At 33.6% G+C, this 18,387-nt stretch overlaps 1 protein-coding gene across 1 annotated transcript in view; it reads left to right on the forward strand.

Moving 5' to 3' along the window:
- out (outsiders) overlaps positions 1 to 18,048 on the forward strand; it is a 30,643-nt gene extending 12,595 nt beyond the window's left edge. The window contains exons 2-5 of the mRNA XM_065506910.1: positions 13,489 to 13,834; positions 13,903 to 14,173; positions 14,244 to 15,563; positions 15,625 to 18,048. Coding sequence (XP_065362982.1) covers positions 13,652 to 13,834; positions 13,903 to 14,173; positions 14,244 to 15,563; positions 15,625 to 15,764 — 1,914 coding nt within the window. The 5' untranslated portion in view covers positions 13,489 to 13,651 and the 3' untranslated portion in view covers positions 15,765 to 18,048. The remainder of the gene's footprint in view (positions 1 to 13,488; positions 13,835 to 13,902; positions 14,174 to 14,243; positions 15,564 to 15,624) is intronic.
- The last annotated feature ends 339 nt before the right edge of the window (positions 18,049 to 18,387 follow it).

An 18,387-nucleotide genomic window follows, 5' to 3' on the forward strand; every position in this document is an offset into this window, starting at 1 on the left:
CTGGGATACCTTTCCTGTGTTCTTTAGTTCTTTTTTTTACAGGAGACCAATACATTTCCACAGGCTGTAGTTCTGGACAGTTGGGTGGATTTGCCTCCCGTGGTACAAATTTCACATTGTTGTTTGAATACCTCTCAAGAGCCTTGATACCAAATGGGGCCGGAAATATGCCGTTTTTTGTGACACTCCGTAATACATATATATTTCAGAGTTTATCGTGCCTGATGTCACAAATGATTGGCTTATTTTAGCACAACTGCAAATGGCTTATCACACAAGAAACATCTTGGGGAATTTTGTTTATTTTTTCTTCAGTATTATTCTTGAACATTACCTCGTCCATCAGCCACATACAAATCTTGACCCGAAAGTTGTAAAAAGTCTGCCAGTACCTACCTAAGTTTCACAACAGTTGTATTTTTTGTTTATAAAATTTGACCTCAATTTTATCGCTCGTTCTTTTGCTTTCAAGTTCTTTAACGAATTGCAATCTGGATTTATACGACTTTAACCCAGCATTAGTTTTGGCTCTGCGCACAAAATAATCAGAAAATTTAACTTTATGAGCTGCTTTTCTGATAAAAGTGTTCGGTGCTCTTCGACTTCTTTTAAAAATTTTTTTTTCTGATTCAGTTTTTTTTTCAATGCTCAAGTATTCCTTATGCTGTTTAATGGCTTCTGAAACAGTGTGACGATGAACCTTCAAATCTTTTGCATTTTTTTGAAAGTTCATATTGGATTTTAATTATTTTTTCACGTGACTTTTTTTCGGTGACCATTTTGACCGAAATAACAGTTGTAAAAGTCAATGTTGGACCAAGGATAAGTTTTGACTCACTCTTTATTACAAAATAACATCTTAATATGGAACAGAAAGAGATTTTTGCATGAATATCGTTTTAATCACATTTTACTCTTTCAATATAATGCGGTTAGTTATTGCTCTGCACGCAGAGAAAAAAATATAGTTGTACATGTTTACCATAATTATGTATATGATTGCGGTAACCATTATTGTAGCAATCATATTCATATCTAATTGTAATTAAGTACCGATGAAACGAAGCAAATCAAAGCACGATTTTCCATACATTTGCATTGTTTTCATTTAATTGCTTCCTCTATTCATAATTTAACTGAACAACTAGATTTTTCGGTACAAATATTTTCATATTAACGACGCAAATCGAAGTTCAAACAATGCAAATTTAAAGCCATGCAACAAAAACGACACAACTTCGAAATCACAAAAGCTACTTAAAAAAAGCTACTTTAAAACGACGCAGTCCGAAGCGACGCAAACCGGGGTATTGGTGTATATGTTTGTGGTTCCGGCAACAATTTTCAACTTCCATCACTGATCATATTCCGCTTTAGTTAAAGATCAAATGAAATAAAGAGATCAAATGAAAAATATATAAAATTTTTAAATGCTTTGAATTGTTGATTTCATTCTTTTAAAACTTTAGAGAAACCAGTACATATTTAACATATATTAAGTATGTTTTACTTTATTTGTATGCAGCTCGAAATGTAGGAGAGCCTCTACTTATTTGGTTTATCAAGACGTTGGCATGTCTAAAACTTAAGCCCATAATTTGTTAATTTATTCCAGTAAAATTCAAATAATAGGATAGGACTAGGGTAATCGATTCTTCGAAATTTTTTAGAAACCGGTTTTCGGTTTCCTCGAAAAATTGCAATTTAATATAAACCGGTTTCGGTTTTTTAATAATAACCGGTTAACCGGTTTTTTGGCAAAATATTAAGACGCCTAGAAATAAGAAGAATAAAAGTTTTATTTATTAAAATAATAGTTATTAAAACAAAAACAGATAATTGTGATAAAGAATATAAATGTATTCTAATAACAAAAAATAAGCCTTTTTAAATTAAATAATTATTAATTCTAATTTTGATTACTTCTTTTAACGTACACAAGGTCTTCGGGTCAAATTTGATGCATTTTGAAATTAAAATTGATTTTTTTTCTAAACATTCTAGACATTGAAAATGATCTTTCACTTAGTGAACTTGTAGGATATATAGCTAACAAAGCATTGAGTAAGTCTTCAAGCTTTCCAGATCACTTGTGACATTTGTCTAAATATAAACAGTCTTCTAAAATAGTTGAAAAATTTGTTTTAAAAAAGTGTTTTTGATTTTTAATATTTTTTAAAGTTTTTAATACGCTAAAAAACATAAAAACACAGTTTTAGAAAAAACCGATTATTCGAGGAGAAAAACCCGGTTTCTTTTCAAAAAACCCTTATCCACAAAAACCGGTTTTAAGCGGTTATTAAATACCGGGCCGATCACCCCAGATAGGACTTAAATTAGCCGAAATTTATAATTTGTTTGTATCATATTATATTTAAGAGGCAACCAGCTGATATTTTATTTTCCACACCCCTTACTGATGCTAGTCGGTATTTTCGATCTTGGTTTCGATATTTAGTTTAAATTTAAAAACAGTTTAAAAAAGTGGTTGGCATAAAGAGAACAGATACAAAATCTATCAAATTAAAATTAGCAAATTAACAATATAATTATTTATATTGTTTGTTATTAATAGGTTTTCTGGGGATATGGGGCTAAGAAATTGCAACATTTCTAATAAGAAAGCTTTTCCATCTATATTTCTTTGTTTTTAATGTAGTGATCCACAAAATTCATTACCACTCAAAACACTACTTCAACAAGTACTTTTTTGGCTTGTCGCATGCTAATGACTTAAAATTCCATAACAAAACATATGAGAGTACATATGTTCATAAAAAATTTCACTTGTATGGATTGTATGAATATAGACACTCCACTACTGGTACCGATCAAGCAAATAACAACAAAAAAAATTAATAGAACAACTGTTTGCATGTAGTAGTAACAATTAATGTTAAAATTTATTCAAAAACATACAAACAATATTATTAGTAGTGATGATGGTTCAGCATTACTTGCAAAAAAATAAAAATTCAATACTAAATGATATAGAAACCAGTATCTGACGTAGCAACATCAACAACTAATAATTTAGATACAAAATAAAAAAAAAGATAAAAAACAAAACAAAAAAAGAAAAGACAACTAATAGAATAAACGCAATCAGCCGTTTAAACACACAACAAATTAAATATGAAAATGTACAACTGTATCTCTCTATTGCATTGTATTAAATAATTGAAAAGTTTGTCTCATAATAATTACAGGCCAGGCCAAGTTTTAGCTGTTTTTTTTTTTTGTCAAAGTCATTAAATACACACTACTCGACTACGAGTAATATTTACATTTGTATTAACTCTGTTTCGTAGCTGGGTTTTAAGTTTAAGGAAGTCTGATTCTGCTACCAGCAGCAAAAGTCTGTTGCTGGTCTAACTGCTGACTTGTTGACTCGTTTCTCTGTTGGTGTTTGTTTTGTCCATTTGGCTAAATTGTTTTCATGTTCTCTGTTGATTGAAACAAATGTTGGCTGGTTGGCTTGTTAGTTAAAATAATAAAGAATAAACAACAACAACAATAATAATAATAACAAAAACGAGTATCAAGCCCTCACATTATGAGACCTGGACTTATCGAGAGAGAGAGAGAAAAGTAAAAATCCCGTTTTATTTTGTTGTCTAATGACACAAGATCATACAATTTATGGCACACTTCAACAAAGTTCAATGATATCATTTCAACATTTTGTAAACGAACAGTGGGCGGAAATGGTGTTGAATTTATGTGACTACATATTAGAGTTTGATCGAAATCGAATCAGAAACCGTTTTTATTTGGAAATGGAAGACCTAACTGAATAATATGACTTACGAATGTGGGATTTAAAATATATGGCATATCTTTTGAATGCGGTTTCTGTTTTTAATAACATATGTATATGTCATTTTAAAGGGAAAATATCTCTCATTTATTCTCACTTAGTTATTGATTGTTATAGTTTAAACAACAAAGTTTTTTTTGCTTCGAAAATGTAAAATTTTGTACCAACTAATCTTCATATGAGAAAAGTTTAAATTTAGTTTCTTAATTTGAAAAAGTACCACTGAAACACACAGATTGCTCACCAAAGGTTATGGTAAATGTGTTCCATCGGTATCAAAGTGCGAGATGGTTTGTGTGGTTCAGAAGGGGTGATTTTGACATGGAAGACAAATATCGCCCAAGTCAGCCAAACAAATTTTAAGACCAAGAATTGGAGGTATAACTCCATGAATATTGTTGACAAACTCATCAAGAGCTTGCAAAATCATTGGGTGCTACTCAAGCTACAATTTAAAAACTTTGAAGACCAAGAATTGCAGGAATTACTCCATGAAGATTGTTTTCATACTCAACAAGAGCTTGCAAAAGCATTGGGAGCTAGTCAATCATACGAATTGAAGCCGAGAGACCTTGAAAGATGATTATGCATGTCCGAAATGATGTTTGAACGCTATAAAAAATCACAGAATCATTACTTCCAATGAAAAATGGTTCCATTACGATAACCCGGTCAACCAGCCGAATCGACATAAAAGCCAAATATCCATGGCGATATGGCAATGCTCCGCATTTGGTGGGACCAAAGAGGTCCTATCTATTATGAGCTGATGAAATCGGGCCAGCCCATCACTGGGAACTTGTACCAAACAAAACTGATTCGTTTGAAGCGAGAAGTGGCCGAAAAATAGTATGCGACCAGCAATTCCTGTTAAAAACTATTTTGAAAAAAATTTGAAAAAATTCAGAATTTTTAAGTCATACACCCAATAAAACTATTATACTTTGGAGGAAAGGTCTCTGAAAAAAACTTTAGCAAACAAATGTATGTGGAAATTGAAGGCCACACCTACTCGAACGTAGTCGCCAATAAATAATTTCAACTCACAATTCCATACTACAGAAGTAAAATATTGAATTCGATATGATAAATTTCATTACCCCCTGTCTATATCTGATAAATTTGTATCATGATAAACGTCAAAATTTTTGTCAAAATAACCTATTATATTCTCCATTTATTACTGTTAGTGCTTTTGCTCAGGCAACTTTGTCTTGTCAACAAACGTCATTAATTGTTATGATAAATATTTGTCACCCCCTGTCTATACTTGACTAATATTTATCATAACAATTAATGACGTTTGTTGTCAAGACAAAGTTGTCTGAGCAAAAGCACTAACAATTTTGTCATAACGAAGCAATAATACTAATAAATGGGGACTATACCTGATAATTTTGTATGTTGACAACCATTTTGACGTTTATCATGATACAAATTTATCAGGTATAGACAGGGGGTTAGAACACAATTTTTGACAGATTTGAGCATTATTCTTTACGTATTTTGGGAGCTTTCATATTAGGGCATTTCCGGGTATTCCCCGGAATTTTTATTAAGTCGTTTTAATAGAAAAGTTAATTTCCCTGGTTACAATAAAAATGTTTTCTGTTTATGTCACACAGATAAAATAGTATTGGTTGTTATAACCAAATTTATATATCTTTGTTTTTAGTTTAGAATTGATATATAATAGATAATTGACGGCTTTAAAAGTTGTTTCAATAAAATAACTTACAAAGAAGCAGGACATATGCAATTGCTTTTAATTTCCAAGTTTTGTCCCACTGTTAATGTAACATATGTTGATGCTGCTACATGTTTATGAACATTGTAACAACTGCTTCATTTACCCTGAAGGTAGCAAAGTATAATAAATACTTAAATGAAATTGTATTACTTTATTTTATTATTTTCTTTTTGGTTTTAAAACATTTCAATGTTGGCCATTTTTACCAATGACTTTAGACAGGCAGTAACTGCAACAAAATAACATGTGTGGTTAAAGATGTGGTTTTAGCACTACCAGCAGCAGCCAAAGGTCTGACAGAAACAGACAGACGAACAACCAGCAAATATATTAATCGCTTTAAATATAGAGCCCGAGCCAGCCAACCAGCCAACCAACCGACCAACCAACTTTACCAACTGATTATCAACATTGTTTGTCTATATACAGTTGCATTGATCACCGCCTGGTTCTTGTCTACAATCTATTGAGGCATAAATTACAGTCAAACAAACGAGGGCGTACATTTGCCACAGACATCGGCCAGCTAAAAGAAAATACAAAGGCTTAAAAACAAGTTTAAAGCTCTTGTTCCCAAGCTACCAAGATTTACTTGTAAAATATGTACGATACATTAGATTAGTGTTTATAATTACTAGACAGAGAAAAAAAATATATACAATAAATAAATGGACACAGAATATGTTGTCACCCGTGTTGCGATAAAATGATCATCTCAACCACTTTTGTGCAAAAGAAAAATCTACAGAAAGGCAGGCGCATTCAAATGAAACTGAGACTCTGAAATGTTAATGAATCATGTCAAACATGTAAGAGGGGCAAAAAATTGTTATAAGAGGAGGAAAAAAACAACAACAAAATATAAGTTTGTAAAATATGCGACATTAAGCAAGTGTAGTTAAATACACTGAGAAAAATGTTAAATGTAAAAAAATTTAATTGAAAATTATCATATCTGTGTGCTAGGGAAAACATATCTAAATCAAAGCACGGAAAGACAAAAAATTTACTTAACAAATTTTTTAGATTGTATTCAATTACATTCTAATAGATACTTTAGATATTGTTACGTTTTTACCTTTTAAAAACTGTGGTTTATTTTCTTTAAATAAACCGGATACTTTCGATTGCAAATAAAAGCAGTTTAGTAGTTTAAAATGTTTAACAACAGATTTTGTAGACGTTTATACACACACTTTATAATGTACAAGTATACACTGGTAATGCAGTTGATGTCTTTACTTTAGTGTTCTCCCGACCAATTTATATACGCTGCATTATTTACCATCTAGAAAGCTCAATTTCTACAATGATCTTCAAACTAGAATAATCGAATTCTAGAGCTTTTGATGTTAATCATTAATCATTTAGTGCTGCCATACTTACAAACAATGCTCAACTCAAAGCTTTTATTCAATGTTGCACGTTCCACAGCTATGTTAATAATACTCACAGATATGTTTAAAGTTTCAGAGGCACTGCTGTCTCAGAGGCATTATACAGCTTTAAACCAGCGTTAAAACACTTATATTTAAATTCAAGTACAATTTCGTAACAATATGTATATCGTTTTTACAACTATCATCTCCAGATATTTTCTAACAGTAGGAGAAATCACTCTTCGTTGCAAACTACCCAGCAAACCATGCATATGTTGCAAATAGCACTTATGCTAGATTTGCAGGGTAGTTTGCAACGAAGAGTGATTTCCCCTATTATAAACAAATATTTGCCCTATAGATTAGGGAGGCTATTTTTAATATATCTATTATATTTATCGCTGAATTTAATATTTATGTTGTCCACATATTTAATTCTATAGAAAATCTATCGTGACAGGAAAAAAATTAAGTTTTGAAACTTAAATAGGTTTCAAATTAACACATTCGTGTTAATTTATGGCACAGTCGAAATTATTAAATTAAATTTTAACGTTTTTTTTTCGTTGTTTGCCATCAATGATTTCTGCCAGTGCTAAAGAGCTTATAATAAATTACCGGTTATTTAGCTGTCAGTTAATATGCAGAAAAAAATATTCGAAAAAAAAACTTTACTTTAAAAACGCACATTCAGTCTTAAAGTAAGTAAAATATAAAAGTAATTTAGATCAAGTTCATAAACTTAACAACTTGGCTACAAAAGGATATTGAAAAAAACAATTTTAAAACTTAATACTTCAATATTTCTATAAAGAAGCACTCGACTAGTTGTTACAATATTTATTTAAGTGCCGTCTAATCAATATTATAATGGATTGATAAACACCAAACAATGCTAGAGAGCATATATCTCTCTCTCTCTCCCTATTCCTTTTTGCATTAAATCGATAACACAAATATGCATGTGAACGGCAATTGAATGTCAATCAATATAATATATTGACAATATCATTAGTATTCGAATCATGTGCGAAAATTATCATATGAAGATTAAAAAACAATTCAAACAACTCATGTTCAAACAACAAATCATACATAATGGTTGTTGGACGTTCGTTCGGGTTGCATGTTGGCAAATGAACGGCAAGAGCGGAAGACATGGACAAGGTTGACAGAGGTGGTTAGAAAAGTACTTAGTATTGAACTGATATACATTTGTTTATCTTCTTGGACCAGCACTCAGGGAATGATCCCTACTCATGCAAAGCATTGTGTTGGAACTAGGAAAATAGGTTATGGAAGGGAGGAAAGAGGACATTCGATTTTAACTTTCCATATGTTCCACATACGGACTGTACGGCTAAAGAACGAATTTTCCTTGTAGTGTATTGTACGGTCCACTGTCCAATCGACAACAAAGGGATGTGTTCTTAATGAAAAACGTCAGAACACATTCCATTGTAGTTCCGATAGAAGCAGCCCACATTGCATCGGTACTCCAGCGAAGCAATGGAGTTGGATACCCTACTGTCACCAATCGCCATCTCCAAAATTAAATTTGAAGCTCCGGTCCATACATGGGAGTTGTATTCCACTTTCGGTCGGATATAGGTGGTGTAAATAGTAGGGAGATCAGATGGAGTGATAAATGACACCAGATTGCTTCTTTCGACATTTGAAAAATGTGTTTAGACCAGCGAACATCACATTGTATTATCATGCCCAGAACATCAAGAGCGTCTGATTCCACAATATTTACTCCACCCATAAATACAGATGAAGCGATATGGTCTGTCGTTCGTTTTTGTGTCAACATGCAACAATCTCTGAATAGGGTCGTGCGAATAACCCATTCAGAGATTTCCAGAAGGTCCCGATTAAGGGAATCATTTAAGTTTTGCCTCATTGCCCCAATATCCGACAGGCTTGGTATGTAACTGAATGAATATGAATGACAAATGTTGCTGTCATCTGCAAAATAATGCGATACCCCTGAATGTATCTTGAACTCGTTTCATGAGATCCCAACTCGTATAGTGCGATCTCTGAAAAAGCTCGAAGCAATACGTTTTGGTAAAAGTGCACCACGCCTCACTCTATCGAACGCCTTGGAAATATCTAGAGCTTACACTTTACTTTCGCCAAAACGGTGAATGGAACGACACCATTTTTCGGGCGATAATTTTCAGGGTTGTTATATTCTCCTCTTTTTAGGAATTTCCAAAATACACGAAATTTGCCGCCCCGGTATAAAGTGCTGAAAAGCGTCGAAGATCACTGCTTCAAGACCAGTGCTGGTATACCATCAGGCCCAGGAGACTTTTTTACGTTTAGCTCGGGAGAATAAACTTGACATAGTCACTAATACTCTTTCGAATTCGAGCAGTGATTGAACACTTTTCGGTTTTTCAGACACCGATCTTATCTGAAAGGCCGGGTTTTTCTAATATCTTCGAAATTTTTAACACAATATTTCCAACTTTTCTTAAACAATTTACCAAAATTCTCATGACTATATCTGATATATTGATAGCACATGTGGGTCTAGGCAAAACAGCATGTAAAATTTCCTTCTCCTTAACAAGGGACTTGCGCAGCTAAATTGGCTATTGTGAATGGGGTCTTATCTGAGGGCTGGGATCCTATCCTATATCAACCATCACACATAAAACACAATGTTTGACAATAATTTATTCTCTATTAAAGATCGAAATTACAGTAATATAGAGGCATTTCAAAGAATTCAAAATCTTAATTATTAACGAAAAACCAGCAGCCTAGTAACTGTTTTGTCTCCATCGCTGTACATCACAATAACTTTCCATGATACCCACACTTTTCTGAAACTAATTGTCAACATGCCAATACTGATATTTTTTTTAACAGATCGCTTTGATTGATCTGCATTTGATGGCTGCGTAAAGATGAAACACGACAGCATGTTGTAAGATAAAGACCAATCGCAACCAAAAGAATTTATGATTGAACATCAATTTGTAATAATTATGGCACACCTTTTTTTTGTTTCTTCAACATATCAGTTTTTTTGCACTGTTGTGGTTTAAAGAGAAATGCGTCTAGAAACAAAAAGTGATGGCACAAGTTATGACAGTGGCTCTGAAACACTTTGAAGGAGACTTGGCATTTAAAAGAAAAAACCTACACACCACCACCACCAGCACAAAACAATTTATGACAAATTATTATCGATCAACAAATATTTCTGTGAAATGTTAAAACAATTTCCAAAGCAATCAGCTTTATTATTGAACATCATCAATAAAATCGACAACAGCATAATTGCAACAGACAAGTGACGTCGTGACGCGCTGCTATCAGAGATTGAGTGACAACAGTTTGTAACTTTGAAATGGTAATAGATATTCCTATATATAAGTAGTACTTAGATACATCTATTAATTTATATACGAGTATGGTATGAGAGGGTGTGTATTGTATTGACAAAACATGGAAATTGAAAAATTGTTAATAGTGCAGGCGTTGAAATGAAGGCAGACATGCAATGCAAACTTTGTACAAGTACTTTTAATATAGTGTTTGTAGCTACGTACATATGTAGATATTTTCATGCACAAGCAAAAAAATGCTGAGTCAGCATGAAGTGCAAATGATCGATGATCTTAGATCAACTGTCAGTTAAAAATGCATACAACTCAGCCGGGTATTGCAGGCATGAAATCAAATCAAACAAACTAAATTTTCTCAATAATAAACAATTCTAGACGCCTATATTGGCAGGTATAAGTGTATGGTGGCACTGGTGCTTTTGTTACCCTACTAATTGATTGATTGATTGAACTTGAATTTTTACTAGTTATATACCATACAAATAAAGGTTAGGTAGGCGTGGATCCAAGAGGGATAAAAGAAAATTCTCCTCCTTAACCGACAAGTTTAAATATAAAAACGAAAAAATAAAAACTTTATTTAACCTACCGCCCCCCCCCTAATTGGTTGACATGGATCGGTGCCTTAAACCTCGAAATTCGGAGTGAAATTGTCACAAAATCTCTAAAATTGGAGAATACATATTGGGTGTATGACTTCAAAATGCGAGATTTACAATAAATGGCGTATCTTTTGAACGTGGTTTTTGTTTTTAATAACTTATATGTCATTTTGAAGGGTATATATTTTTCATTTATTCTCACTTAGTTATTGAACATTATATCATAAACAACTAAGTTTATTTGCTTCGAAAATGTCGAATTTTCTGCCAACGACTCTTCATTTGCAGGAAGATTCCTTGGCTCACCGAAGCTTAGATTGGATGTGTTTCATCGGTTTCAAATTGCGAGAAATGGTTTTTGCGGTTCAGAAGTGGTAATTTTGACACGGAAGACAAAGAATTGGAGGCATTACTTCATGAAACTCAACAAGAGCTTGGAAATTCATTGGGAGCTACTCAAGAAGGATTTATCTACACAGAGAAAACAGATTCGTGATAGCAACCGAATTTGTTGCGAATCGAATGATTTGCTTGCACACATAGAATTTTTCGGTCCTATTCACAGAAAGTCAGTTGATAAAGAAGAATTTCGGTTGAAGCAACCAAACTTTAGTTCCCCCTTCCAAAATTTTGTACCCACAACTGTAAAGTTCGGTCACTAAGGTAGAATAATTCGATTGGCAACAAATTCGGTTGCTATCACGAATCTGTTTTCGCGGTGTAAAAGCAGGGAAATTGGGTACCATACGAATTTAAGCCTAGAGAACTTAAAAGACGATTTTGCATGTCCGAAATGAATAATTTTTGCACTGAATCATTACTTGCAATGAAAAATGAATCCATTACGATAACCTGAATGGTAAGAGATTGTATATGAAGCCCGACCAACCAGACGAATCGACACCAAAGCCATATCCATGGTGCTAAGACATTGGGACCAAAAGGGTCGTATCAATTATGAGCTGCCGAAATCTGACCAGACCATCACAGAGAACATGTACCGAACGCAACTCATTCGTTTGAAGCGAGAATTGACCAAAAGCCGCCCAGAATATGCTGCCAGACATGTAACCGTAATATTCTGCTATGACAACGCTCGCCCACATGTTGAAATACCTGCTAAAAACTGTTCAGAATGAAGTGGTTGGGAAGTTTTGCCGCTCCAGCTTACAGTCCAGACTTTGTGCCGTTCGACTTTGTCTGCTTTTACACAGTTTATTGGAGAGAGAGGCAAGATGAAAGAAGAGGGGTGCACACTTGCTTGTACTGGCAAGTCTCTTCAATTCTCTTTTGTTTTCTCATTTTCACTATGGCGTCTATTAGGTTTTGACATACAAAATTGAACACAGACTTGATGTGTGTAAACAGACAAGCAAGTTTAAAAGGGAATCGAAGAGACTTGCTTCAAGTAAACTTGCTGTGTGTAAAATCAGACTTTCTAGGAGTATCCGAAATTGGCTTGATTCGTTCATGGCCTCAAAAGATATATGTTGCCAATGGCCAATACTTTGAATAAATTTATTTTTATTTGGGGTCAATTGACTTTTGCTGCTAGAATAGAAAACATCTATGGATATAATCGAATCAATTGGTTGGCTAAGAAATTGTTTACTGTCAGTTTAGGAAGAGAACTTATAAAGAAATTACCGAGATTTTCCGGACAATAATTCCGGAGTAGGAACCCTTCTCTACATGTAATTGTTTCTGGATTAAAAAAAGTTTAACGGGCGTGTGAGAACTTTTTATCAAACAGTATCTTCAAATTAGAGACAAAACAACAACTTGGAGTAGGATAATGATCCCATTAAGCCGAAATATTGAGGATAGATGGATATTAGTTTGGAACTAATATTTTATAACCAGAATATTTAATAATGTAGGGTGTTAGCAAATCTGATTTAATAAATTTTCAATTGTCTGAATCGTATAGATTTCAAGAGCAGCGCCAGCAAAACGCATCAAAGATGCCTGCCTGCCTGCCTGAATGTATGTATGCTGATTTAAAAATAATCACAATTTTATTTTTTTGATTTGCAAATGAAATGAAAAATAATTCGTATTTCCTATTCTGGCTAAAATAACTACAAAAGTAGACTCAGTGTGTTGTTAAATAGTGAAGTCTCCATAAGAATTATGGCCCTTTATAGAACATTTAAATGCGTGCAAGAGATTATACACTCATTGGTATTGCATTTAAAGTGCATTGTGTGTTGCAGCAACAAAGCATTGTAAATATCACGCCTCTATAATGTTGGTTGGGGTGTTCTTTTAGAGTCAACATCATATTAACACACAAACAGATATTAAACAAATATCACACTTCCAGGCAGTCACTACGTCTTCCATATTCACATTCAATATATAAAAATAAAAAAATACAAAACAGAACAAGTAAATGAAATGATCACTTGATCACTTACTTCACTGAGAAACATTGAATGGCTGACTAACGAAGTTTGAAATTTGTTTAATTTTTCATTGCATTTTATTATTATTGCCACTACATGACGAGATGAGACCATTAAGATCGAAAATAAACTAACAATGGAATTTTTATTTCTACTTGCAGGCCAGAAACAAATGAACACAGTAGCAAGCAGTCAGTAGTTGCAACAATTGAAGCGTAACGTTAAGAACACACAATACACAACTGCGGCCCAAGAACCAGCCGACAGACAGACACATTAATTTGTACAACATAATAAAAAAGAACAAAAATCAAATAACCAACAATGACTAGCACAGAAACGTCTGCGGAGAAATCAGCACTTACAGATACAAATAACACCGTTGTGTACAAACAGACCACAAAGCCCAAAAAGAAACGGAGAGATAAAAGTGATTTGGGTCCAGATTTTGTGGCACCCGATGGCGGTTGGGGTTGGGTGGTGTGTTTATCTGCTGGTTTCAGTAATGTAAGTATTTTTATTGGTTAACGCCTGCCGGATAATTTAAATCTATAACAACATTTGTCCTTTTCCAGTTCTCCTTATTTCCCGCCCTCCAACAGTATGGTCTCATCTATAGAGAGCGCATGAAAACTTTGGGTTTCGATGCCAAACAAACCACCACTATAGTGAATGTAGTCATGGCCATATCCTCGCTGACAGGGCTAGTGAATGGTGCCATGTTTAGAAGGTTTACTTTCAGACAGGTGGCTTTAGTAGGCAGTCTTCTGGGTTTTGTAGGAGTTTTTCTATCAGCGTTCTGTGTGGAATTTTGGCAATATGTGGTGTGTTTTTCCAGTATTTATGGTAAGTTTTCAGCATAAACTTAAAAAATAAAATAATTTTATAATAAATTTCCTTCATTTTCCATTTCCAGGCATTGGTTTGGGTCTGTGCATGGCAGCCTCTGCTTTGGCGGTGAATACCTATTTCAAAAATAAACGGCGAAAGGCCACTGGTTTCTCTTGGACCATAACCGGCTTGGGACCCATTATATTTCCCTACTTCTCAACTGTTTTAATGTATCACTATGGCGCCCAAGGTTCAATTTTGGTTTACTCAGCCATAGCTCTCAACGCTTTCCTATGTGCCTTGACATTGCAACCTGTTTTAAGGCATGTGAAGAAACCCGAAAAGGAAATTGTAACCGAAACCAATGGCAATACCATACAAAATTCCACTGTTGCTGGTGACAAGGATCAGGCCGAATTTGAGTGCAAATATTGCCAATATCAACGTAAGGGAAAACGTAGCATTTTCTCCTCACAGTATCTGTTCAATGATGATGATCCCGAAAGACCGGGTTATGAAATTACTGAACCAGCCACTCCCATGTTGGCCAGAGCTAATGATGGTTGGTATGGCTCCAAAATGTCATTGGCCTCGGAGAAAGTACCCCGCTATAGGCCATCGAAAGTATTAAAACGTCAGTTGTCTCGGCGAGATGGTGGCGAAACTGGTCATGAGGAGAATCCAGATGAAACTGCTCTCTATAAGCCAAATTATTTCAATCGTGAAAGAGAAGATGAAGATCGTTATGCCAGTAAATTAAGTATATACTCTAAGGCAGGAGCCGATGAGTTCCGCTGTACATGTACCGAAGAAAAGGCTTTGCTGCAGAAACTAACCGATGAGGAGAAAAAGGTGGAGACAGCCAAACTACAGGCTGCCATAGATGAAGATGAACGCCTCAAAAGTAAAATGACTTTAGGACAAAAAATAGTCAAGTTTTTCGATTTGGATTTATTAAAAGATTTCACTTTCGTCAACCTGGCCATGGGCATGACCATAATGATGTTTGGTGAAATGAATTTCTCCGTATTGACGCCATTTATCCTAAACAGTTTTGGCTATTCTGATGGTCAAATATCATTGGCCATGTCTTTGTTGGGTGGCATGGATATTTCGGTGCGTTTCCTGGCTCCCTTCGCTTTGGAAAAAGTGAAATTGGACAATCGTGTATTGTTTGCCTTTGGCATTATTTCCATATCCATTGGACGTTTGATTGTTACCCTAACCGATTCGTATAATGTTGTATTGGCGGTATTTGTATTGATCGGTTTTGGCAAAGGATTCCGTACGATTTTCTCTCCCTTGATTATACCCAGTTATGTGCCATTGAATAGATTACCAGCGGCCTCTGGCTTACAATTGATATTCAACTCTATATTTTCATTTGCTTGTGGACCCATATTAGGTAAGTTTGAAGGGTCTTAGGGATTTAAAAAAATGTAAATTAATAATTGTTTTCTTTTCAGGTATAATTACAGATGCCTACAGCTACCGAGTAACCATACACTTTATTAATTGTCTAACTTCATTGGCCTTATTATTGTGGTTAAGTGAATCGATGATCCGGAAAATGTTAAACAAAAAATCCAAGGGATTACAAGGTTAATTTAATGGTATATAGTTCAAATACAAACCTCAAATAAAGCTTTAAAAGCTGTTAAAACCTGTCTACTTAAAAATGCTACATATGAAAAGAAACAAAATATATTTAGACCTAGAGTCTTCCTTAATTTATTGTAATATATTTGTAGAATAGGCCAAGAAAAAAAAGCGGTTAAAAGAGAAAAATGGATTAAAGTTCGCCACCAAAATATTAAGTGCAATGTTAGTTTTTAAAAATACGTAGGAGTAAAAACTGGATTTAAATAAAAGGACAAAAGTCTCAGAATAAAGAAACAGTTCCTATTTGAGGATGGATAAAAACAAAATTATTATTGATAAATTATATTATAAAGGACTGTGTAAAGAGAACTAACAGGAGAACTAAAAAAGTGGAAAATTTCCCATGGCTATAGAGGAGGTATAGTTGAGTTAAAGTTTTGAAATTGGAGTTTAAACAACGGGAAGAATTTGAGGAACCTTCAGGCTCCAAAGTAGGGTACCTCGGCTATATGAAAAATAATGGCAAATTTTTGTCCTCGATCCGATATAAAATATTTGTATGTATTGCATATGGAATCTACTAGAAGATATCATTGATATAGCTATTATTATCTCCTATATTGGGAGCATAATTTAAAAATGCGGGATCATTTGAAATTTTATTTTGAAACATTTGTACAACATTTATTCAAAGTAATGGCCATTGTTAGCTATGACCTTTTTCCATATTTCTGGCAACATATGGAATTCGAGATAAAAGAACTGCTCATATTTTGAGGCCAAAAACGAATAAAGCAGATTTAGGATACTCTATTTTAAAAGTGAAGCGTATCCCAGAAAGAGCATTCTGCATCGATCGAAACAAATAAAAGTCGAACGGGCCAAGGTCTGTACTATAAGGCGTGTGAGGCAAAACTTCCCATCCACTTCATTCTAAATACTTTTTAAAAGATATTGCATAATGTGGCCTAGCGTTGTCATGATGCAATATTACGGTTTCATGTCTGGTCGCATATTCTGGGAGTTTTTCGGTCATTTATCGCTTCAAACGAATCAGTTGTGTTCGGTACAGATTCCCTGTGATGGTCTGGCCAGAATTCAGCAGCTCATAATAGATAGGACCCTTTTGCTACAGATAATTGCCTTACCGCCATGAATATTTGTAGTGGTCTGGTTGGTGTAGTGGTCTGGCTGGTCTCTTACGCTTCGGATTATCGTATTGGATCCATTTTGCAGTAATGATTCGGTACAAACATTTATTTCTTTTATAGCATTCAAGCATAATTTCCAACATTCAAAATCGTCTTTCAAAGTCTCTCCGAAGAACGTGTGTTCCGTAAAAAACTACGTGTTTCGGGAACAAACTTTTTTGGCTGGCCTGGGCTATCTTTGTCTTCCGTGTTAAAATCACCACTTCTGAACCGCAAAAACCATCTCTCGCATGTTGAAACGGATGGAACACATTCCCCATAAGCTTTAATGAGCAATCAGTGTGATTCAGCGGCACTTTTTTCAAATTAAAGAAGTAAAGCAAAACTTCCCGCATATGACGCATTGTTGGTACAAACTTCGACATTTTCGAAGCAAAATCATTGTTGTTTATACTATAATGTTCAATAACTAAGTGAGAATAAATGACAGATATATTATATTATACTATAATGTTCAATAACTAAGTGAGAATAAATGACAGATATATTCCCATCAAAATGACTTATAAGTTAAAAAAGATATATTGTAAATCCCGCAGTTTTATTAGAAATCAAAAATTTATGTCCCTTAATTTTGGGCATTGCTAAGATAATCCCGTAATGTAAGTGAGATCCTTTATTATTTCCTAATTGTTCTAACAAAAATCCTGTAAATATTTTTCATATTTCACATACAAATGTCAAAATCTATAAAAAGTATAAAAGTGAATCTTCTTAATCTATTTTAACTCTTAACCGCTTTTGTATTAAAGTGTTTTAATACATATAGTTTAACTAACTTTACTAAATGAGACTTAATACTATTTAGTAGTAGAATTAACAAAAAATTGTAAAATAAATTTAAAGAAAAAAAGTACATACAAACATATATATTTTTTATAACTGCTTTTTAGAGCAATATTTTTATATTTATGACATTTTATTATTATACCTACTTATATAATAGAAAACTACAAAAATGTTCTATAGTTAATAAGTTGTTACATTTAAGATAAAATTATACACATGCAAACATATATTTTGTAAAGAAAACAAAAACAATTTTAATAAATAAAAAAACATTAATACAGAAAAAAACAGTATTGGTTGTTAATTGGAAATTTGTACTTGTACAGCTACAATTAAATTTCCCTTACAGACCCATCCTCAACAAGTGGTTGCTATAAACGAATTCAACGACATGTCGCGACAATCTTGAACATGCGCAGCTTTAACAAATTCTCAGTGAGTTGAAATGAAAATATTAATTCTCAAACAAAAAGAGTTTAATTTCTATACCCTCGTACTGGTATTATAGAATTGAATTGTTTTTATAATAAAATTTCTCTAATCATCAACTATTTGTTAGAGCTGTAATACCAGCAAAATGGTCTATAGAATTATTAACAAAAAACTCTTCGAATTTAAGCAGCTTTT

Source organism: Calliphora vicina, chromosome 4, assembly GCF_958450345.1.
Source record: "Calliphora vicina chromosome 4, idCalVici1.1, whole genome shotgun sequence".
In the NCBI taxonomy this organism is placed as follows: domain Eukaryota; kingdom Metazoa; phylum Arthropoda; class Insecta; order Diptera; family Calliphoridae; genus Calliphora; species Calliphora vicina.